The sequence below is a fragment of the Limulus polyphemus genome, unplaced genomic scaffold, assembly GCF_000517525.1.
Source record: "Limulus polyphemus unplaced genomic scaffold, Limulus_polyphemus-2.1.2 Scaffold1190, whole genome shotgun sequence".
In the NCBI taxonomy this organism is placed as follows: Eukaryota; Metazoa; Arthropoda; class Merostomata; order Xiphosura; family Limulidae; genus Limulus; species Limulus polyphemus.
In genome coordinates this window covers 55776-81580 of record NW_013666800.1, presented here as the reverse complement: position 1 = coordinate 81580, position 25805 = coordinate 55776, and the positions used below count along the sequence as shown (strand labels likewise).

Below are 25805 nucleotides of genomic sequence, written 5' to 3'. Positions count from 1 at the left end.
GTTGAGGGGTATCTGATTCGTAGGTGTTTAAGATTGTTAACGGTAATTAGGATAAGTGTTAAGGGGTAATCGTGATTGAGGTGTTTAAGATTGTTAATGGAATTGATAGTGTTAAGGGGATCTGATTGAGGCGTTTCAGATTGTTAAAGGAATTGATAGTGTTAAGGGGATCTGATTGAGGTGTTTAAGATTGTTAATGGAATCGATAGTGTTGAGGGGATCTGATTGAGCTGTTTAAGATTGTTAAAGGAATTGATAGTGTTAAGGGGATCTGATTGAGGTGTTTAAGATTGTTAACGGAATCGATAGTGTTGAGGGGATCTGATTGAGCTGTTTAAGATTGTTAACGGAATCGATAGTGTTGAGGGGATCTGATTGAGGTGTTTAAGATTGTTAATGGAATTGATATTGTTGAGGGGATCTGATTGAGGTGTTTAAGATTGTTAATGGAATTGATAGTGTTGATGCATCATCTTTTTTAATATCTAATGGTGAAAATTATGAGACTGGAGTACACAAGTATGAAATTTGTAGGGTAGGAGACATTTATAATTAAAACAGCTTTATTTGGTTTGACACGGTGGTTGGAACTTGTAATGGGTTGCCTTCAGATATAGTGGATGCAGTTATTTTATGGGAGCTTAAGGGAAAGCCTGATAAACATTTGAATGATAACGGCTGGATTTGAGTGTTGTATTTTTATTTTAGAGTTTAGTATAGTGAATGGGACAACTTAGATGGACCAACAGGTCTCTTGTTGTCATTAAATTGTATGTATGTAAATATCCTCCTACAATTGTGGTCTTTGATTTAACAGTTTATTTCTTATGTAACATTTTAGTGAAAAACTTTATCAAGAAAATTACGATTCTTCAGATTTTTTTTGAGCTGGTTCTTTAAGTGAAATATTTCAACCTTTTCATTTTGAATTCTTGTAGATTATTTTAGTAGTTTTAGTTATTTTAGAGAAGAGCTTGCTTAGATTTTTCAGTTTGTCATATCTCTGTTACATTTTTATTTTATTTTTTCAGCTACCAGTTGGACGTGCATGTATATCTCATTATAGTCTTCTCCATCGCTTCTGTGTCTTTTCCCATGATGAGTTGATATGTAAGATGGCATCAGATCCAGATAAGTTAGGTATCAGTCTTGCTGCATCTACTTTTCTGGATATGTTAAAGATGGTGGAAAATGAGAGAGTTATGAGGAAATCCCTTCTGGAATGGGTAGGTCTTGTTAGTTTTAAAAATGTACAAGATGATAAAAATGTGTGTTCATAGAGAGCAAATAGCAGAAATCTAGTTTCCTGTTTTAATGTTTACCACAAAAGGTTAAATGTTTTAATTAGTGGTGTAACTGTATTTATTGTAAAGTGTGATTGTATCTAGTGCAGTTAATTGTTGTAATTACTCGTGAAATACTTTAGCAAGGCACCAATTGATTTAGGCAAAGTGGTATAAATATACAGTAGGAATTGAATTGAACAATAGTATAAATATACAGTAGTGAATGATTTAGGCAAGGTGGTATAAATATACAATAGGAATTGAATTGAACAACAGTATAAATATACAATAGGAATTGAATTGAACAATAGTATAAATATACAGTAGTGAATGATTTAATCAACAGTATAAATATACAGTAGGAATTGATTTGAACAAGAGTATAGAAATATGGTAGTGACCGATTTAAACAAGAGTATAAATATACAGTAGTGATTGACTTAGACAACAGTATAAATATACAGTAGGAATTGATTTGAACAACAGTATAGATATACGGTAGTGACTGATTTAAACAACAGCATAAATATATAGTAGTGATTGACTTAGACAACAGTATAGATATATGGTAGTGACCGATTTAAACAACAGTATAAATATATAGTAGTGATTGACTTAGACAACAGTATAGATATATGGTAGTGACCGATTTAAACAACAGTATAAATATATAGTAGTGATTGACTTAGACAACAGTATAGATATACGGTAGTGACCGATTTAATCAATGGTATAAATATACGGTAGTGACCGATTTGAACAACAGTATAAGTATACAGTAGTGATTGATTTAATCAATGGTATAAATATATGGTAGTGACTGATTTAAACAACAGTATAAATATATAGTAGTGACTGATTTAAACAACAGTATAAATATACAATAGGAATTGGTTTGAACAACAGTATAGATATATGGTAGTGACTGATTTAATCAATGGTATAAATATACGATAGTGACTGATTTAATCAATGGTATAAATATACAGTAGGAATTGATTTGAACAACAGTATAAGTATACAGTAGTGATTGATTTAAACAACAGGATAAATATATTTAGTAAATAATTATCTAGAGAAGTAATGTTTATCTTTCAGGGTGTAACTGAAGCTGAACGTGAAGCATTTGAACTCCTACCAGATGATGAGCGCCAGTGTGATTACTGTAAAACTACATGTTTTCTTTCTGCACTAACATGCTCTTGTGACAGTAGTAAGTTTTGTGAGATTCAAATGTTTATTACATAAGTAAATAATAAGCTATATAAAGTTTGTAAGCTAAACGTTGGTACTGATGAAGTATGTATTATTTGTATACCCAAAAAGTAAATATTAAGAATTTTATGGGGTAAATTAATTTCTGTTCTGCTTATAGGTACTCAGCATTTCCTATAATTCTTTTAAAATCTATTGCCACTGAAAACTTAATTATACTGAAGTAAGCTAATCCTTAAAAACTTAGTGACAGTGTACTTCAAATTCCCCATTCCTCTCAGCTTTTGTTACTTTGTGTTATTATTAGATTCTGTCTATTTAATCTGATTTCCACCAATGAAAAGATGTATTGTTAATTTACTCCTTGAATTGTTCCTTGACACTGAGGATAAGTTTGCAGGAAAAATTTTAAAACAGAATGTTATTAGCATAATTTTACATTATTTATAGATTTTTAATAATATCGTAACCTTATCCTTTAGTGTTTGGAAACTTCCTTGTTAACTACTGATAGTATACTGGTGGTAAAGCTTTTTGGTTTAGTAATAATAACTACTGATAATATACTGGTGTTAAAGCTTTTTGTTATAGTAATAATAACTACTGATGATATACTGGTGTTAATTAAAGCTTTTTGTTTTAGTAATAATAACTACTGATAATATACTGGTGTTAAAGCTTTTTGTTTTAGTAATAATAACTACTGATGATATACTGGTGTTAAAGCTTTTTGTTTTAGTAATAATAACTACTGATGATATACTGGTGTTAATTAAAGCTTTTTGTTTTAGTAATAATAACTACTGATAATATACTGGTGTTAAAGCTTTTTGTTTTAGTAATAATAACTACTGATGATATACTGGTGTTAATTAAAGCTTTTTGTTTTAGTAATAATAACTACTGGTAGTATATTGGTGGTAAACCCTTTTTTTTTTCAAGTAATAATAATAATGAGATGTGCTCTCAGTTCTGTGGATTATTTAAACATTTGTATGTTTTGCTTAATTATTTTCTGTATGCTTCTGATTTATATCTTTCCTGAAGTTTCTTTTTTTTTATTAATTTTTCAGGTAAACTAGTTTGTATCAACCATAAAGAAAAACTGTGCTCATGTTTACCCAACAAACACTGTTTAAGGTAATAATATTCTTGTTATGTGGTCAATACTTTCAAGCTGCCAATGCACAATTATGATACTTGTTTTTTTTTTAAGTTTTAAAAGATGTGTTAAAAGAAAAACTCAAATACATTTATTTACATGTCATTTACATTTCCAGTGTTTCATTGGTAAGTCTGTGAACTTATACACTAAAAACTGAGTTTGATATCCGTGATGGGTACAGCACAGATAACTTGTGGTGTAACTTTGGGCTTAAATACAAACATGTCATGCTTATACTTCATTTCTACATTCTGATAATGTGATGGGTACGGCACAGATAACTTGTGGTGTAACTTTGGGCTTAAATACAAACATGTCATGCTTATACTTCATTCTGATAATGTGACCAACTATATCTTATAAACATTTTCTCTTCAGTATATGGTCACATACAACTTACTCTTTTATTAGGTACCGTTACACACTTGATGAACTTCCAGTGATGTTGCATCGTTTAAAAGTTACAACTTACTCTTTTATTAGGTACCGTACCACACTTGATGAACTTCCAGTGATGTTGCATCGTTTAAAAGTTACAACTTACTCTTTTATTAGGTACCGTTCCACACTTGATGAACTTCCAGTGATGTTGCATCGTTTAAAAGTTACAATTTACTCTTTTATTGGGTACCGTTACACACTTGATGAACTTCCAGTGATGTTGCATCGTTTAAAAGTTGAGAGCAGAGTCTTTTGACTATTGGGCGGTGAAAGTACAAAAAGCTTTAGAAGCTCCTGAAGATGAAAAATTGGGTAAGAGGATGGAACTTAACATTGGATTCTATAATAATAATAACCACTTTAAACCAGAGAAAAGCAGATAGATTAATACATAATTTTAAAAAAGTTTTTAAAATAAGTTATTTATTTTGAAAACTTGTAACTTTTAAATCAGGAACATCTTATCAACATAATCTTACCTCTGAATGGTACTGTTTATTAAGATCACTGTAAATTCATCCTTTTTTCTTTAATTTACAATCTTGGAAAAATAATAAATACTGAAATTAATTCACAAGTTGTTTTATCCCTGGTTGATATATGATAATTTGTTAACTTAAAAAGTTGTAACATTAGTTTTTATGGTGATAACTACATTATTTTGTCTGATATTCAGTATTATATTAAATGTAATTGGACTCTTGACTGTATATGTTAAGAATTTGTAGATTTTTCTTTATAACAATTAAACCTCATAACTGTAAAATCATTGTAATGAAAACTAGTTTGTTGAGTTGTATTAGGTTTTTATATTAATCTTGTAATGACTATGAATATGTTAACTGTCACAGAAGTCAGATTACTGAAGTGTTGTATTGAGTATGGTTTTAATGCTATTCCTCTGATGGCTTTCAATACATTAACTGTCATGGAAATCAAATTACTAAGTGTGATATTAAGTATGGTTTTTATATTAATCCTGTAATGGCTGTGATTACATTAACTGTCATGAAAGTCAGATTACTTAAGTATGGTTTTAATACTGACTCTCTGATGGCTTTCAATACATTAACTGTCATGGAAGGAGGTTACTGAAGTTTGATATTAAGTAAGGTTTTAATACTAATCTGATGGCTGTAAATACATGAACTGTCATGGATTACTGAAATGTATGTGATGTTTTGTCAAGCTTAAGCTTATGAATGTTAATAAAGTTTGGGGAAGTATAAATACAATGTTTTACATAATTTTTGGGTGGGTAGCTCTTGCATATTGTGATGGCAAGAAACGAGTTTGTGATTTCAAGGATTATAAAAACTTTCAATCATGAATTGTCAGGTTTTATTTGAAGTGTGTATACAGTTGTCAGCTATGTAAAAATGAATTAGATGTTTTTATTTTTTAATGGTAAAAACAGGATTGGTGCAATGTGAAGTTTCTGTTTACCATTACAAAATTTACACTGATGCTTCTGGAAGATTTTACTAGAAGCATAATCAATATAAAATGATAAGACAGCTTAAGGTGAATGTTATAAGAGATATTTAAAATATTATACATTTAAATATATTAGCTCACATTGCATATAACAAGAAAGTGAAGAAAACAGAAGTGCTCGGTTTAGCTAGAAAGCTTGATTCTGTCAATGAAAGATTATAACAAAGGATATTTAAACCAAACCTCTACTTGATATTTTGTATTCATTAATTTTTCTGCACAAGTTTAACTTACTGACAGGAATGATGGGCTTATATCTCACATGCATAAAACTTTCATCATATCAAGATTTTACTTCTTTTATGAGTCTAAAACATACGTACTTCTCTAGCAAGCTTTCATTTTAACTTTTGTACCCAAATTTAGGCCAACTGTAGAGAACAGTGAGAGAGGAAAGTTTACTAGATGTAGTGGAAATATCCTATTGGTTTAGTACATTATATTACAAAAAATTGAGTATGCTAGTCACCAAGGTACATGACAACCACAGCCAATATAAAGTTGTGATGATATGGTATGCATCAGAAATAGTGTGGTGCTACAACAAACTGATCACCATTAGGAAGAGTATGATGAAAAATATTCAAACACTCAGAGAGATGTGTTCAGATCGTGGATTTAGAATTTTCAAGGTGGGATTTTGTTTGTACTTAATAGCATTGGAAAACACAAGAATATGGATAAACTTAGGGATCCAGAGCAATCCAGAAAGAGACCTGCAATAAGTTGTACCTCAACCTTGGTAAGTGAGCTGTGGCATCTTGTAATCGGTGAGAATCCATTAACACAAAAGTTAGTGTAAAAAGCTATCCACATGTTCGAAGCAATAATTAAGAAGGAAATCCATCTGGAAAAGAGACACATGCTACTTCCTCAACATATTTGTTCAACTGTCACATTGTTGAAGCAGATGGAGAATGAAACAGGTTTTCATGTTATTCCATACAAAGACATATTTGTCCTGTTTCTGGAGGTAGCACTTATGGGTGTTTATGTGATTTGACTGTTGGAATGGATGCAGGAAAACTGTTGCCCTCAGACTAGATGGTTTATGGAAAGCAAGCAGGTGGGAGGGACATGACATCCTTGTGATGGAACCTTTTGCAATGGAAAATATGTTGCAAGGCTATTATCATAATGCATGAGCTTCAGATAGAGCATGAATTGATCTGTTAATGTGGACAAAATTGTTTTAATATAACAATATCAGATATCTTGAAATTATTGAGTTATGTACTTGTTATGAATAGTTAATGCTATATTATTTTGATTTTATTTTTTCTGTGTATTTTTCAGATATTACAGAGCTGAAAGAGTTGATACAAGAAGCAGAAACAAACAGCTTTCCTAAAACAGAGATTTTAAATGCTTTAGAAGATGTAATTGAGGATGCTGACAAGTGTTCTAGTCTTGCTCAACAGCTTCTCAGTAGGAAAGTTAGGACAAGGTGAGTGATAGGTTTTTAATACTGGTTGTAGCTTATATATCTGATAAACTTCTTAAAGCTGCTGAATAAGGTAGGGTAATGATTTGTTCATTGGTACCATATGTTTATAAGTGTGTGTTTTTATAGTCTCAAAATTTTGTGTGGATGACATGCATGATTCTTTTCAGCTTAAATAAAGGCCTAGAAATTGTTAAAAAAAATTATATTCCTTGTTTCAATAAGGCCAAGCAGTTTTAAAGAAATTTATTGTACTTTTATTAGAGGCTGTTGTTAGAAAGTATGTAATTTATGTTTTTCTTCCATTACGGCTCTGCCTAAAACATAGTCCTTTTTTTACATTAACAGAATTAAGGGTAATAATATAAACAGTTTTTAATGTTTTTGTTAGATGATAAAATATCCAGTTCTTGCAGTAAGAAAGCGTCTCTACACTGTACTGTTGTATTAGATGGAAGCAACTTATTTAGTGGTTTATCGTTATGCCATTCTTTCTTAGGGGAGATCCTAGATCCTTTTATTTTTCCTATCATTGACATAAGAGCCTCACTTTCTTAGTATCAAGTTCTGGGTACAATCTGGTCTTTCCACTCTGACTTTCATTATAATACAAAGTTGTGATGATTTAAAATTTTTGGGTTTTTCTCTTCTATCCTGTTTAAATTTGAAAACAATGTAATTATAACATTGATACAAGAATATCAAATATATTTTTATATATCCACTCAACACATTCTTTAGGTAGCTATAGTTAAGCCAGGCAATTACTTTTGTAAGAAAGACTTATCTGTAGTTTATGCTTGACCAGAATAATATTTCTGTTTATTTTTAGGAATTATTTTATATAATAGTAGCAGGTGGCATATGTTTATGCCTAATTATTACACGTTAACTTGGAAATCTTCTATGGCCTAAAAAATCATTAACAACAAGGGTACCCAACCGATGAAACAATATATTTTAATCATTAACTATCTCATGACTCTCTCTCTCTTAGTGAAGCTTTTGGCAGGGTATTTATTCACTGAGTATGTCAAGAGAATACACCCAATGTGATCATAAATTTACATAATCATCTGCTACATTAATAGTATCTGTACATCACTGTTAGGGAAGCTGGTGTCAGTTTCATCATACATACATAATTACTCAAAATACAAATGATTAGCTAGAAGGTGAGTTAGCATTTTAATGCAACTAAAAATTCATAGATAAACTAAACGATAGAAGTAAATAATAAATGAACGATAAACACAACCATAATCATAAAAAAAATAGAATCTGCTATCTCACAATATGAGGATCTTTTAATTGGTCTTTAAACTGTAAGGCCATTACACTAGATTTAGTTGCATGTCAGGATCTTTTATTTGGTCTTGGAATGGTAAGGCCTTCAGTCTATATTTAGTTTCATGTCAGGGTCCTTTTGTTGCAGCTTTTATATGTAATATGTTACTACATTTTCTATGTTGATGTTACACGCCAGTATTTTTTATCTTTACAGATAATAAATAGTTTAAAATATCTGATTGTTATATATTCTTTCTGGTGAAACACAAAATCTTTATTACTCTTGTTTACCTTTAGCAAGTTTGTTCATTAAGAATACAAGAGTTTCTTAAAAAATGTTCTCACTTTAATAATAACTCCTTCTTTGATTTCACATGGTACTTTGCATATCTGTTCATGAAACATTTTAACTTCCTCTACAGACATCTGTGGCATGCTCCTAGAACCCACTGTCTGCCAGTTTCTGTAAGAATATCAAACTTGTCATTTCTGAGGATGACAAATCAGCAATAATGGAAATGTTCCATTAAGTACAAGGAATGTTTTTTGCATTATGTTAATTAAAAAAAAGATTTTTAACTAAAAATTGTCAAACCTTGAAGTGACAGAACTACTTAATAAGAAAACCAAAATAAAATACATTGTGCTGTAAAATATTGTTAAATACTTCCTTTATAATCTTTTTTTGAGCATAGTACAAAGTATCTGAAACTAGTATAACCCAATAACACACGTTGATTAAAACTTAGATTGAACTGGACCTCCCTTGATCTTTTTTTGGAATATTAAGTTTATTTGTTATAGTACAAAGTAAACAATAAAGTTATCCTTTTATTTTTTGGAGTGCTCAGCACATTGTAAAATAACACTAAATGAACACTTTTTGAACAAAGTAAACACTGAAGACACCTTTGTGATTTTTGAGATCTTATTATGCTGTTATAATAAATGTTTAAACTGGCAGAAGATTTCTTTAAACAGAGATATGTGTTGTAAACTTGTAATTCTGTTAAATTGGATATTCAAAATAATCAGTTTATTTATTTTTATCTTTTATTTCATGTATAAACTTTACTGAAGAACATTAAGAGTTTTAAGTGAATTTTAGCAACTTTGTTAACTAACACGAGTAAGATGACTCTTAGGAATAATTTGATTTTATGCACTATAGGAAATTTAGACATTGGGTCTTTTATCAAAACTAAATTTTTAAGGTACTGAAATTTTGTATGGTTGTGCTATGTATTCATAAGAGTTGAACATTTCGAACCGATTCAAATTAGCAGTATTTATAACATATAGTTGGTAGTTTAAAATTAATAATCTAATAGAAAATCTAAATCATTAATGGTTGTATGAAAAATGAAATGTTAAACTAACTTAAAAAAATCTGAAAAATGTTTTGAAGATGCTATCTACTACTTCCATTGCATTTGAAATTTATAGGTGGTTGTCATTAAACAAAAACAATTTTCATTTCCAAATTCAGCACCCTAAACTGGATAGCAAGGTGTTATTTTCCGTATAAAAGTTTTTCTATTTTTACAAATCAGGATATGATTGAGCAAGTGGCTCAATTTGAAAAAGAAGCCAAACTACTGTTGGACCAAGAACTGCCAGATATTAAAAAATTAGAAAAAGCTTTGGATAATGGTTTAGCTCTAGATGTAGACCTGCCCCAACTTCTTCAGCTGAAACATGTAAGTTAGAAATTGTCTTCAGATACAAAAGGTAATTTGCTATGTCTTCATTTCGTATTACAGAAAGTCTGTTGGTGATATCAGTAAAAGTTTCTTTTACATTGAGCTCAACTAAAGAGGGCAGTACTGATGATATTTTTACTGAATTTTTTATGTCACTCATATGTTATTAGTTACCCTGTAAACAACAAATCTGAGGGTTTTGGGTTTGGTTCCCATTGCCACCAAACTGTTTACTGTTGGAAAAGCTACTAAGGTCTGTCACTGAATTTAAACTGCTGACTAGAGGGAAGGCAACTGGTTGACATCATGCAATGCCAGTCACCCCTTTTTTCCCTGTGCGTACCATGGTGTGAGGAACACCTTACTAATTGCTTAATCGAATCTCAGTGATTAATTGATTAGCAAATACCACTAACCATCCAGCTGTAATAGTAATCTTTAATGACTATACAACTAATGACTCAGATATATTTTATTTAACCTCTATTCACCAACTCTGAACCAAGATGTATGACATCAGAGATGATGTAACATTGAGAGTCATATAAATTGTTTATTGCTTTACAATCAGTTATTGTTGTGATAAAAGACTTTTGTCTACTTGTTTGTGTAAATATAGTTCTATACAACACATTTTCATAAATAATAGAACTTTTATGATTTTACATAAATTAAAATGCTGGTACTGAAATAGAGATTTTACTCGTCAGTTTATTTAAACAGTGTAAGTAGTAATATTTGTTTGTTTCTTATGAAATAGGGTTAAGTTCTCCTAGGGTATTTTGTGTCTTATTTACTTTCCTTTTCAATGTCTTAAATTTTCTCTTAAAGGTGTACCCTTGAATCTTTTTATGTTTTGAATTTATAAAATTCAGACTTATATTACCAGCTTCCTTTTGCTACGTAAAATATCTGTGTAATGTTATGAACTATACTGGCCAGTCACTGGCCCAGGCCTGTAGTTAGGGTATGACAAGTAGAAGCTGTTTTCCTAAAATCAAGTGGTCTTATGTTAGCACTAATGTGTATGTATTTCATTTTATTACCATAAAAGAAACATGAAACTAATTTGGGTAATCTATTTTTAGGTACCAAGTTTTGTGGTTTCTCTGTGATACGTTTTTAAGTGCCATGGTATTCTCAGTATTAAGTACCTTTTTTTTTATAAGTAACTGAAAACTAGAAATCATAATTGAATGGTGAGACCTATTGTGATTCATTATTGGTCTGATAAAGTGATCTTTATTAGCTGGTTAGGGCTTAAGTGACCCTTCGTGCCATCATGGTAGCAAACTTTAGGCTTAGGAATTTTATTAGCTGCTAAGTATTCATTTAATCTTTACATACAGTTGAGTTATCCATACTAGTTCAAGCCATTGCAAGTAGGAAAGAAAAATTGGTCAAAAAATTCTTTCCTTTCCAGTTAAACTTGCCGAGTGAAAAAATTATATTTGTAGGCTTAATAGTTTGGGAGTCGTCATTATTTGGTCAGGGTCCATAGGGATCCAACATGTGTACTTAAAGGTTAATGTAGACATGTATTTTTATCATGTAGTTATAAAACTGATAATGATCTTTTTTTGAGTAGTATTTGACATCAAGTATCTTGAATATTAGAAAACAGTTTTGTTTTTTTGGGTAAGGTTCAAAAATGTTCAAGGGTTAAATTAAGATTTATTTGCAGAAACTCTTACAAAGTCGTTGGTTAGAAGATATGAAGTCATCACTGTCTAATCCAAAAAAAGTAACTCTTGAGACACTCAGGAAGCTCATGGACTCTGGAGTGAATCTTCCTCCTCATTCTAGTGTGGAGAAAGCCATGGCTCATCTTCAGGATTTACTTACTAATGGTGAACGATTGGAAGAGAGGGCTAAAGGCTACGTTCAAGCCAAGTGTGTTGAATTTTACTACAAGATGATATTTTTATGTTTATAAATGATAAAAATTTAAGTAATTTTTTTAAAGTATGAAGTTACAAGAAAGAATTATGCAAAAATGATATTGTTAGAATGTTTTGTGCATGAATGTTAATTTTTGTCTTACAGTTAAAATTTTCAATTTGTTATATATTGCTTACCCATTTTGGTATGTCCTTCAGTTGGTCAAAAGTAAGTTTACAGACTTGCAAAACTAGAATTCAAGGTGTGATTCATTGTGGTGGATAGTACACAGATATTCTATTTTATACGATTGCACTAAAACAAACAAAAAAACATTTATGCTTTGTCATATGTTCTTTTGGGTAAAACCAACTCTATAATTGATTCCAGTATAATTTTATCATGGTTTTTGATTTATAAGCCTGTGATTAACTTTAAGAATTCAACAATTAACCAGCTTTCATTCAAATATAAAACATGGATAGTGAATACGTTTGAATGGGATGATACTGTGTTTATTTATACATAGGTTTGGATTTCTCTCTCTGTAATAAAGATAATATTTGGACAAGGGTTTAATATTTGAAAACAAGCTTATAATAAGTGTAATGAAGTATCACAGTGACACTCTAAAGAATTTAATACATTAAATACTCCAGTATAGATTTTTGGTTGTAAAACATGTGCATTATAATGCTTTAACTATACATATCTGTTTTATGGTAGTATTTCCCCCCAAATCTGTAGATTATTATACGAAAAAAGAATGCATTACCCAAAATCTATTCAAAATGCTATTTATGTAAGGTAACAGTAAATAAACTTTGACTTGAAAGTATTTTGCAGTTGTATAAGTAAATAAACTGTCATGGTTATTCTTTGTGCTGAGCTTAATAACATTATATTTAGTGTATAATAACAATTATTACATTATTTTGATGTTTGAATTTTTTCATAGCGTAAATAAAATTGTTTTTTTTTCAGATTCATCATGCAAACTAAATTTAAATATATATATTTTATTTAGTCCCCAGAAAGAGTTACAAATCTTAGAGGATCTATTGAATGAAGCCTGTCCAATCCCGGTCCTCCTTCCGAACGTTTTGTCATTGAGAGATATAATTAAAAAAGCAAAAGGTTGGACTGTATCAACGAAAGGTTCACAGGTATATATATGTGTTATGTTAAACTTTTTATTTCAATATAGGTGTTAAATACAAATCTGTTACAATATTTGTGACACATGTAAGCATAGTATTGAATATTTGAAAATTATATAAAGTTTCATATACATTTGGTAATTAGACATGCTTTATAATATATTTATATTTGATTGTAATACCAGTGGATAAAAAGTTGTTTGGTTAAGATTATAAATTATTTTTAATCTATTAACTTGAATATGTATATATTTTTTTCTAGAATTCAAATGATCGTCAAATTGTTGAGAAATTTGAGAACCTTACAGCACAAAGTCCTGTCCATTCAGAACAAGTCAAAATTTTTTTAGAAAGAGCTCGTCAAATTTTCCTAAAGAAGAACTCTGTATATACACTTCTTCAGGTAATAAGAAGTTACTTTTAATATTACAGATCTAAATACTCATTTTAGGAAGTTTACATTGCAACTGTTACTTGTAAAGAACTTGGACAGTTAACTAACATAAGCCATCAGTTATCTTGGATGTTTTCTGTTTTTGTAAATTCATTTATATATTTTCTGTTAGGTATATAGATATATATATTTGAATTACAACTTTTGTTATTTAATATAATTGTTTTTCATATGTTTCTTTAATTAATGTTAAGATGTGTATCTAAAACATAAAAGTTTATATAAAGTGAATTATTATGAATTCTTCTCTCCCCCCCCCCCCCCCCCTCTCTCTCTCGAAGCTTCCAGAAAATGAAATTAAGTTTGAGAATGCAAAACCAAAATATGATCAGGCTATGAATGTTTTTCACCCCACAATGTATACATTGTTTACAAATCTGATAAAAACCAATTACATATAGATTTTAACTTGGTTTTGAATATTATGTGCATTACATTCTAAACATTTTCAAAGTTCCTTTTATTTGTAATATGGAGGTAATATTTCTTTTTTTCATACATTTTTAAAACAAATATTTTGCATTGCTCTAATTTTTGACATTTTCTGGTTCCATTGCAAATTTAAAATGTTGACATGATATTTAACTTATTTTTAAGGTTCTCTTACCAAGAAAGGATTTCGGGCTCTACATTCACAAGAGCAAGAAAAGTAAATCAAAGGATGGTAATAATGACCTTGATGAAGATGTAGAAGAATCAGCAGCCTTTGATAACAAGAATCTTACTGAAACTTTAAGTGTAAGGTTATATGTTCTAAACTAATTGAAATTATAAATCTATAATATGAAAGTGTCAGCAAGACAACATTTGGGCTTAAAAACAGTTTACAGTGAACAGAGTGGTCCTGTAAGAAGAATTGTATGATTGAGGCCAGAGCTTTAAGGAAAGTTCACAGGACTGAAGTTTTGCATTCAGCTGAAAGTATTCATGGAGTTTGATCATAGAAACTTTAAGACAGAACTTCAAACTTCACTTTTAGTTTTAGAAAAGGTATCTTTATACAAAATTCACAGAATTATGCTGGATATATCTGTTATTTAGGTGAGCAAGCATATACAAAGTTCATGGAGTTGTATTGTATATATATCTACTGATTAGGTGGACCAATGTATATAAAATTCATGGAGTTATGTTGGGTATGTCTACTGATTAAGTGGACCAACATAAACAAAATTCACGGTGTTGCATTGTTTATATCTACTTATTAAGTAGACCAACGTATACAAAATTCACGGTGTTACATTGTTTATGTCTACTGAGCAAGTGGACCAACATATACAATATTCACGGTGTTACATTGTTTATGTCTACTTATTAAGTGGACCAACGTATACAAAATTCACGGTGTTACATAGGTTATGTCTACTGATTAAGTGGACCAACGTATACAAAATTCATGGTGTTACATTGTTTATGTCTACTTATTAAGTGAACCAACGTATACAAAATTCACGGTGTTACATTGTTTATGTCTACTGAGTAAGTGGACCAACGTATACAAAATTCACAGTGTTACATTGTTTATGTCTACTGATTAAGTGGACCAACGTATACAAAATTCATGGTGTTACATTGTTTATGTCTACTTATTAAGTGGACCAACGTATACAAAATTCATGGTGTTACATTGTTTATGTCTACTGAGTAAGTGGACCAAGAAGGCACCACACATAAAAGATAATATGTGAAGTGTAAAGTAATGTTAATAAGAGAAGCTAAAGGAGGACCTAAACAATAAGAGGAATACACCGTCTGTTATATTTAAGAGAAGTTAAGGACAGATGTGTGTTCTGTAGACCTCAACAGCCACATCTAAAACTATTATTTACCAATTGTAGTCAGTTGTGGAGAGGAATACACCGTTTGTTATACTTAAGAGAAGTTAAGGACAGATGTGTGTTCTGTAGACCTCAACAGCCACATCTAAAACTATTATTTACCAATTGTAGTCAGTTGTGGAGAGGAATACACCGTCTGTTATACTTAAGAGAAGTTAAGGACAGATGTGTGTTCTGTAGACCTCAACAGCCACATCTAAACTATATAGATATATTCCACATTCAAAATGAATTCAAAAATGTAAGGAAGTTCAAAAACAAAACTAAAAGAAAATTACAGCAGTGTAGTTTTTACTAAAGAAATTACAAATTTAAATTGCCAGGTTAGGTGTAACAAACAATATCCATTTAAAGCCTTTTAACACAAAAGAAATTCTTAATTGGAACATGACAAGGAGCCCTCATTTAATTGTAGAGCAACAGCAAGTATAAGAAATGAAGCAAGATATTTTCAAGTATAGAAGTTTCATTGTGTTTGTTATGTATAGAAATTGGTTGAGAAATGTTACTTTGTATGTACTAATTACAATATTGACCATAATGCAGTAACAGCATGCTTGTAGGTGCATAATCTTGACCTTTATATATCACATAATATAGTATCATTACTTGTTATATTGTTGCCGGTACATACAACATTGTTCTTTATATATCACAGAATACAGTAACATTCTACATTCTACAGATATTTTACATATTTGATGCATATAATTTGTACCAACACTTGAAGCTAAGGTAAAATATACAAAAACAACTTATAGTATGGCAGTGAAGAGGAACTTGGTATTTGTAATTGTATTTAAATTATAGTTTCTGCTTTGATTTGTTGTGTGTTGTTATTACTGTGTTTAAGGAAAGACAAGAAAATATTTTTTTATTTTGTTTTCTTCAGAGTGCAGCATTCAAACTTGCCGAACAAAATGAGATAGAAGCCATACGAGAACTGAGGAACAAAAACATCAACAAGCGAGCTGAGAATACTAGTGAGACCTGTTACTGCATTTGTCATAGGCCACTTACCAAATCGATGCTTCAGTGTGAGCTGTGTAAAGACTGGTTTCATGGTTAGGAAATTATGGAACTTTATTTACCTATAACATTAATTTTAATTATAAACTGGTCCAGAATAACTTGCCTCTAGCTGAGAGTTTGAGTTTCCTGTTGTTATGTGTTGTAATTTATAATCCTCCATGGTGTATGGATTAGTATTTCATATTTTGATACCAAGTGCGTGGTATAAAATCTTGGTAGACACTTTTTCAGCATCAGCTATTACAAGACTTAGATAAGTGTTTGATCTAAAATCATGTGGGTAGGTAAAAACAAACTATTGTAAAACTGAAATATTTACAAAACCTTCATCATACCAATATATCGATGAAAAAACACCAATACAAAACCAAAAGAAACTGAACGATTGTTTTGTTGCACAACAACATACTGTGATTGTTTTATTGCACAACAACATACTGTTCATTATCTATCTGTCTTCATCCAGAAGCTTCAGTAAGTTGACTAATATAATAATAGAGTTTATTTTATGGTGACATGATAGATCAGGTTGTAAAAGGTGGCCATTTAATAAGTTATCATATGAACAATGCAAAAAATTTATATCAGTAAAAAAAAAAGTACATCAAAACCATGTATACCACACATATGGTATTATAGAAAAAGGTTGTTTTAGGTGGATTTTAGTAAAGTATCTTTGCTTTTCCTTAGACCAGTATTTACATGTTTTGGCCAAAAGTCAGTTTTTTTTTTCTGTGCTTTCTGTTTTAAAACATAAAAAATGAATGTAGGTTACTGTATCAGAAGATGATCCTGTGCTTCCTGTTTTAAAACATAAAAAATGAATGTAAGTCACTATATCAGAAGATGATATCCTGTGTTTTCTGTTACTTGAAAATAACAAAATGAAAAGATGTTTCAGATGTAATAAATAATGCCTAATTGAATGTGAACATGTTGGTATATTCATTAAAAGAAATCACCAAGGTGTCAAGAGCAAAGAGAATTTCTGAAAAGGAATACAAAGGGAGTGAAAAGCTTCTGAGGTCATTTTATTTTGAAGAGAGTGATTTGATATGTTATTCTTGAAGTTCATCCATTATTTCTTTTACTAAAACATTTAGTAAAGGTCATCTTGTGCACTTTGTTTGCTATTTGAATACTTTTGGTTATTGTTTGAACTGAAATATATAAGTTTTTGGCCAAGTGTACACCAAAAATAGCAGTCAACCCTTGTCAAAATAGGTGAACTCTTACAACCAGTTTTTAAAGTTATATCAGAATCATTTTACATTTGATGGTTTGAACTTTCTTAAACCCAAGTCTAAATGATACAACAATCAAGTGAAAAATGAATCTGATAACTTGAAAATGTATCACCACATTTTTATTGATTCTGAGCTAATTTATTTACAAATTCAGGATTAAAAATGTAAACTATTTTTGTAAGTTTTTAACAGTTTAGGTGATTGTTTGCTAGACAGAGCTCGTCATTATGTGATGATGATGTTATGATCTGGAAATAGAAATACCAGAACCTGTAAGTTAATGAGTGATCATTAAGTGATTCAGTTCTGTGTGAGAATTGTTACATGTTTGTTATTGGTTAGCAAGGGAAATTCTAAATACGTTAGATTAACATATCATTAGCATCAGAATTTATGTTCAAACATTATTTGTTAACTTAGACCTACAAAATGTAAGTGAACATATGTAAGCCTATACCATATCAAATGTTTGTTTTCAGTATCTTGTGTTCCATTGTATCATAAAATAGGTTCTAAACAAATATTTATTGGTACTAAAGATGTTTATTTTACACTTGTTTTTAGTGTCTTGTGTTTCATTACGTCATGTAAAAGATTTCTTACCTGCAATGGCACTTGATGTTGTAAAACATTTCAAATTCCTGTGTCCTTTGTGTCATCGATCACGGAGACCGAGGCTAGAAATGGTTTGTTCTCTTGTGACATCAGTACAAAAGTTGCCAGTCAGAATTGCTGAAGGGGAAGCATTACAGTGTCTCAAAGAAAGGGTGACATCCTGGCAAGTAAGATTTATTGGAAAATATATTTTGTATAAAACAGTTTTATGTAGGTTTTCAACTATAAAACACTATTTGTTAAAAACTTATACTAATATGTGAAAAAGGGTCATAGAAATGTTACTAAGATTGAGTCTGATCTGTATGTTGTATGCCTTTACTAAGGAACAAAATTGTCGTTAGCACCACCACAGAAAAGATTTGGTTAATAAACTGTTTAAAAGTTAATTTTAGTATAACTTGAATATTGTTTAATAATTGATTCTGAAAAGTAAGTTTAACTGTTTAAGCTCACTTGCAAAGAAATCTCAACATACTAAACTCTGAAATTCTAATATAGAAAAGTTTGTAGTAAACCAATTCTAAACATTTTCACTGATAAAGAGCCTGTGACCAGACTCTGAACACTTAGTATTTGGTGTTCAAGCTTGTGGTCATTAGAAGCATATTTTCTTGATTTTAATAAAATTGTCTTACATTAGAAAAAATATCGTAATTATGAAAAATAATACATCACATTTCAGTATTTCTGATAGGTTTTAAATATATTATTTCATTTTGGTGGCTGTAAGATTTGTAAACAGAACATGAACAACTTAGGTTTTGTTTATATACATTAAGATGTCCTAAATGCATTTTTTGATTAACACTAATATTACATATTTTATTACATAGAGCAGGTGCAGGTTTAGAGCTCTTATATTGTAACTATAACCTTGGAAACATTACTTCTGGTTGTTGTTTGATTTTACAAATTGAAACCTGTGTTCTTGATGTTGTGGACTTTCTTGGCTTATATATCACACAGGTTTCATGAATGCTTCTCTTTGTGACGTACTGTTAAGTTATCCTAGTTGGAAACACACTTCATGTAAGTTAGGCTGGAATAATATTAACATATAGTTGAACTAATATTCAATAAATATTTATATTTCAGAAGCGAGCTAAAACTTTCCTTGCCACCAAAGAGGTGACCACAGCTATCACCAAGCTGTCAAAAGTAATGGTAAAACAAGAAGTCCATGAAGATACAGAGAAAGACATCAATTCAGAATTGATGCTTGATGCACATAGCCCTGGGTTAACATCCTACCAGAACAGTATGGAGCAGTCTGTACATAGCACTAAACAAGGTAAGGAAGTCTACAATACTAATGATAGCAAAAAACTGTCCAGTGTCGGTATTCTAAAGTTTTAGGGGCTATAACCACAGACTGCCCAATAACTTGGTATATTCTAACATTAAATCTTGCAAACAAGTAGAATCCCAAACTTAGACCAGTCTTAAACATAAGAAATATAATGAAAGAATGTATTGTTTTAGATTTTCTATGGTGGCAAAGTATTACTGTTTCTTTCTCCCAAACTAATAATGTTTGTGGTTAATATGGAACAACTGAAACATGTAAAGCCTATTAAGCTTCGCTGTCATATTAATCAAATATAAAGAAGGATCCACGTTGTTCAGGTGAAGAGAAAATTTCAGCTAGATTTATTTTTCTAAACATACGAAATCAGTATTAAAAAATATAAACATGAAACTTATGAATATTCCATAAGAAATATATTTAAAAATCTTTCTACCTTGCTTTCATCTCTGAAAGTTGATCAATGAGTTCATTAAAATTTAACTGACGAGCAAAAGCTTGTTCAATTGATAGAAGTGCCAGTGTACTCGTTTGCTGCATGCCATAGATTGCTAAGCCTTATCAAATTTTGCACATGGAGGATATGAAATTAAATAATTTTTTTTAGGTTTTATATGTACATTTGAAATAACCAAAAAAATCATATAACTATATTGATACCATAGAATTCCACTATAATTTATCAAGCTTAGTAACTAAGTTGTATTTGGATCTAAAAAAATATGAAATTTCGAACAGACTAAAAAACTCAACTTACCATCTTAAAATCTTGGATCGAAAGAACAAGTTGACATCATAATACTTCAAAATGGTTGAGAAAACCACTAGGGGGACTTCTGAGCTTTTGATTGGTTATTCACATGTCAGAGACAGAAGTACTTGTACATAAGGGAGTGTTTCCAAAAATGAAGAGAGGTGGGTGGGTGGGGGCCACTGTGTTTGTTCAGTACATATAGTGATATCTCAGCAAACAGAAAAGATAGGAGGTTCTTATTTTATATTCTAGCTTGTAAATATTGGTAATTTGTGTTTCTAATTCGTAAGAAACTATAGACTTTGTATTTGGACATCACAAACATCTAATTTGAACCAATGCTGCATTAAATATACCACGTGACACACAAAATTCATATTTAGGATTTCTTTTTTAATATTTACTTTTAAATTAAGAAATCAACTAAATGATCATACTCATTTGAATTATAATTTAGAATTTGATACCAAACTGAATGACATACATTCTTAAAATAGTGTTTTTTTTTCTAATATTTTCTAAATTGTGAAAACTGTGAAGTAAAATGTGGGCCCCTGGGCCTGTGGTATTTTACCACTAAGGCCACCCTATTGTTATGCCACTGCCTGCACCCAAAGCTCTACTGAAAATTAACTTTGAATTCTGAAATATTTCTAATGATTCTATTACATTTAGTTCATATTTGTTATTATAATATTTAATCAATTTGACATTATTCCAATTTATATTGTGAGAAAAAACATTGTTTACCATATGATCAGCTAATGCTGATTCATTTATTTTCTATCTTTCTATATTTGATTTATGTTCATTGATGTTTCTTATGTTTTCAAGTACCTGTATTATACTTGTTTTACTGAAACTATGGTCAAAATTAAAAGATGATCAAATGTACCTCACATAAGTTTAGATTAAGTACATTTTGTTTTTTATGTTTTTAAATAGATCAGAAGGAGATGTATTAATTTTGAAAGATGTTTTATTATTTCAGAAAAAGTAAATCCTGAAACAGAGGTTGAAACTGAAGAGAACATACTGTCAATGTCACCAAACTCTGAAAATCTTGTCCTCGTGACTGAGCAAGAGGTGTGTTTGTCCAGAATGAAATAAGATTGTGTAGTATATAAATATATGTTAGTGATAAATGAACATGATTGATGTTTAGTATAACAACAGTTTTTAGTTGGTTATGTTATTGCATTTTAATTTCACATCTGATATTGGAATACCTAAGTTAGAAAAATGGTAACACTAGAAAGATGTTAATATATAAGGGGATTTATTCAACAATGTTTCAAGCCTAAGTCTTTCATCAGGTGATATTTAAACAGTCACTAACAAAAGTACATTAGAATGACATTTAAACAATAATGATGTAGATGTGTACATAATGTATGCTGCGATAGCCTAAAGTACTATTGTAGACAAAGAAATAAAGAATACATTATAACTACAAATATAAAGTCTAATTTAGAAATAAATAAAAATAGTGAAAAAGACTCAAATATTAATAAATACAAACTAAACTCAATTAAAAATTAAAAAACTAGGTTAGACTATAGATAGAAAATGCACGAGAATAAAGAATTATTACAAAAATGAAAATATCTAATTTAATTCAGATAGAGAAAAGATCCCTAAATTATAAATTAGGTGCTATTCTTTGTGTTCCTATAAAGAGTTATCAGTTGGTGCTGATCCAAGAATGACTGTTTTAAGATGTGACAAATCATATTTGTCATTGCAAAAGTGTTTTGAGATAGATATCTATTGATTATATTTTTGATTGTCCATGTATTGGCATAGTCTGTTACAGGGGGAGAGTATAAGGGTAAAAATGGTTGCTGATGTTGGCTCTTCCCTTGTATCAGATCATATAAACTTTGCAAGAGAGTTGATGAAATATCAGAAGTGGAATACAAACATGTTTATGGTTGACTTGGAAATTTGTTGTTAAAAAGTTTTGGATAAGCAAGTTAGTAAATCATTCCAACCACAGCTGATATAAAGTTGTGGTGAAATGGCATGTATCAAACAACATTTTGACACTTAGTAGATAGTGGGATGCTGTTGAAACTGATCGCTTTTAAAAGGGGTATGTAACAACCCTAATCAACACACAGTATTCATACACTCATATCATAACGATGTATTTACATTGGAGATTTAGAATTTCCAAGACAGGTGTATCCATTGCACTTAATGGCATTGGAAAACAAAATAATATAAATCAACAGCAGAGCCATCCTGCAACAAGTCATACCCCAGCTATGATAAGTAAAGGGCAACATCTTGTGACAGGTGAGTTGTCCATGTGTCTAGATAATGTTACACAACATAATCAAGAAGGAAATGTGACACATATCACTTCAACTGTGGTATACCTCAGGCAGCTGGAGAATGAAACTGATATTCATGTATTTCCATACAGAAACATGTTAGTCAAGTTGTAGATGCAGGGTTTCTGTGCAATCAAACTGTTGGAATGGGTCCTGGGAGACTGTCATCTTTGTACTCTAGATAGATTATGGATCAGGGAGGAATGTGTATGTTTGGAACATAACAGTCTTAGGACAGAGATTTTTGCAATTGGAAACTAAGCTGCAGGGCTATTGTGCAGATGCACAATCATCAGATAAAGCATGACTGGACTGTAATGAAATGGTGAGGCCTCAAAATCGTTTTAATGTAATGTAATGTGTATCTTAGGATTGTCTGAAAAATTCTAAAAAAAAGCAAGGAGTGTATTGTTGACTTGCAAAAGTCCTTGGAGCAGTGCAGAAATAAAAGCTTGAACATTTATGTTTATGAAATGCACTAAATGATTGTTATGTATTGATAAAATATCAATTATAAAAAGAATTATGTTCTCTACTTAGATTTTAAGTGAAAATGATTCTTCTCTCTTTACACCCAAAATATCCAGTTTTTACTGGTTTCCACATTACAGAATTATTGTAATGTTTGGAGAAATTTTGATCATTCAGTTGTGACACACACACACACTCTGATGTTTCTTACAATTAATAAGCCTGTCCAATCTCCCATATACACACACACAGAATCAGTCAACAGTAGCCAGTTGCCACAGTTTTTCTTAGTTATAACTATATACTACCTTTCAATTAACATTATTGATAAAACCTTATGACAAATGCCACTGAACTTTTGATTCAAAGAAAGTTTCATTAATGACATTTTCATGCACTTTTAACTAAACATGATACATCTTTACATTCATATATATAGTCATGCAATGCATGTAAAAAAATGTCCATCAAATATGTGTGTGTTCCTTACACAGTGGCAATAAGATTTGTGTTAAGTAAAGTTTTCTGTCAATGGGATTTAATTAGCATAGAGTCTTGTTAATTTAAGTGTGTTCTGTGGAAAGGTTTGATATTTTGTTGACCTTTCTTATGCATATTTCTGTTTCAAAGCCTGAGATTAGTCTTTAAAAACAATTAATTATGTACTTACTTATATTTCAATATAACAAAAAATTCAACATAAGTAAAAGTATTACATATATTGAAATGTAAAGTCATTCTTAGATGGCTACATAAAACAGCACAGATTTTTTTGTGTGAACATAACTGTAGTGAACCTGTGTCCAAATCTACATGAATAAACATTTTAATGTTATTCCTTTTGAGAAAAAAAAAAGAGCAATGTGTAGCTCTGACAGTATTATATCCAGCAGATTTAATAATAATTGATATCATTACCTATTGTTTTGGTATTTCAAATTACCTTTCTTAATATGTGTGTGTGTGTGTTTTCTTATAGCCACATCGGGCTATCTGCTGTGTCCACCAAGGGAAATTGATCCCTAATTTTAATGTTGTAAATCTGTAGACTTACCGCTGTTTCAGCAGAGGACTTCTTAATATGACTTGAACCTTTCAATGGTTATTAAGTTGATAAAAAAAAATGTAATAATATTAAAAGGTACAACTAAGACTTGTTTGACAGGAAGTTTATTTTTTCAACTTATAAAGAGAATTATTGGTACGAGTTTCATGGAATACACCTATCTTACTTCCTCAATTACTGTACTTTCTACTTCTGAATGAAATATGAAATGCTTGGTGTAATTTTCTGTGAGATCTGTTTGGAAGTATGATGTATACATTTTCCTAGAAATTTAATTGAAAAACTCTAAATGCTGGGGTCAAAATTTCATTTAATCTCTCATAAAGTCATTCTTACAGTTTTAATACCTGGTCTGGATACCTTTTTCATAGTTCAGTTTGATTTGTAGTACAAGGTGAATAACAGTATTTCATCCTTACAGAGTAAAGGTATTGATGCTGAAGAAGCCAACACAACAGGAAGTGACCAGCTGGGTAAAACAGCACAAGAGAAGGCTGCTTTATTAAACAGTAAGTTAGAACTTACTTGTTCTCATGCTGATAAAGAAACTTGTACAACAGGAAGTGACCAGCTGGGTAAAACAGCACAACAGAAAGCTGCTTTATTAAACAGTAAGTTAGAACTTACTTGTTCTCATGCTGATAAAGAAACCCATACAACAGAAAGTGACCAACTGGGTAAAACAGCACAACAGAAGGCTGCTTTATTAAACAGTAACCTAGAACCTGCTTGTTCTCATGCTGATAAAAAAACCCATACAACAGGAAGTGACCAACTGGGTAAAACAGAACAACAGAAGGCTGCTTTATTAAACAGTAAGTTAGAACTTACTTGTTCTCATGCTGATAAAGAAACTCATACAACAGGAAGTGACCAACTGGGTAAAACAGCACAACAGAAGGCTGCTTTATTAAACAGTAAGTTAGAACTTACTTGTTCTCATGCTGATAAAGAAACTCATACAACAGGAAGTGACCAGCTGGGTAAAACAGCACAAGAGAAGGCTGCTTTATTAAACAGTAAGTTAGAACTTACTTGTTCTCATGCTGTTAAAGAATTCTCAGGTGAATCAAGTTTTTTTAGCTGAAGAATATTTATTTTAGACGATTAAAATGGATTACAGAAAGTTTTTTGTTAGAAAAAACTATTACCTTACAGTTTCTAGTCTGAAAAGCTCATTTTATGTTTGTACCTTATTATATGAATACAACTTATGTATATTTTAATTTTGCTGATATTGAATGGATATATTATTAGCATTAGAGCTGTTATTTAATATATGTTTTAATAGTGTTGTTATTTAATGTACATGTTAATAGTGCTGCTATTGAATGTACTTGTTAATAGTGCTGCTATTGAATCTACGTGTTAATAGTGCTGCTATTGAATGTATGTGTTAATAGTGCTGTTATTGAATCTACGTGTTAATAGTGCTGCTATTGAATGTACGTGTTAATAGTGCTGCTATTGAATGTACGTGTTAATAGTGCTGTTATTGAATCTACATGTTAATAGTGCTGCTATTGAATGTACGTGTTAATAGTGCTGCTATTGAATGTACGTGTTAATAGTGCTGTTATTGAATCTACATGTTAATA

At 30.5% G+C, this 25805-nt stretch overlaps 1 protein-coding gene across 1 annotated transcript in view; it reads left to right on the top strand.

The window, feature by feature from the left end:
* Window positions 1–25805, top strand: part of LOC106462519 (lysine-specific demethylase 5D-like) — a 75328-nt gene that overhangs the window by 38368 nt on the left and 11155 nt on the right. Inside the window, exons 15-31 of the mRNA XM_022389814.1 lie at window positions 1032–1226; window positions 2385–2499; window positions 3575–3641; window positions 4078–4126; window positions 4344–4419; window positions 6901–7051; window positions 8761–8803; window positions 9892–10038; window positions 11726–11934; window positions 12950–13088; window positions 13345–13485; window positions 14134–14274; window positions 16267–16438; window positions 18218–18435; window positions 19367–19562; window positions 21323–21417; window positions 24629–25289. Of these exons, the coding sequence (XP_022245522.1) occupies window positions 1032–1226; window positions 2385–2499; window positions 3575–3641; window positions 4078–4126; window positions 4344–4419; window positions 6901–7051; window positions 8761–8803; window positions 9892–10038; window positions 11726–11934; window positions 12950–13088; window positions 13345–13485; window positions 14134–14274; window positions 16267–16438; window positions 18218–18435; window positions 19367–19562; window positions 21323–21417; window positions 24629–25289 (2815 nt within the window). The remainder of the gene's footprint in view (window positions 1–1031; window positions 1227–2384; window positions 2500–3574; window positions 3642–4077; window positions 4127–4343; window positions 4420–6900; window positions 7052–8760; window positions 8804–9891; window positions 10039–11725; window positions 11935–12949; window positions 13089–13344; window positions 13486–14133; window positions 14275–16266; window positions 16439–18217; window positions 18436–19366; window positions 19563–21322; window positions 21418–24628; window positions 25290–25805) is intronic.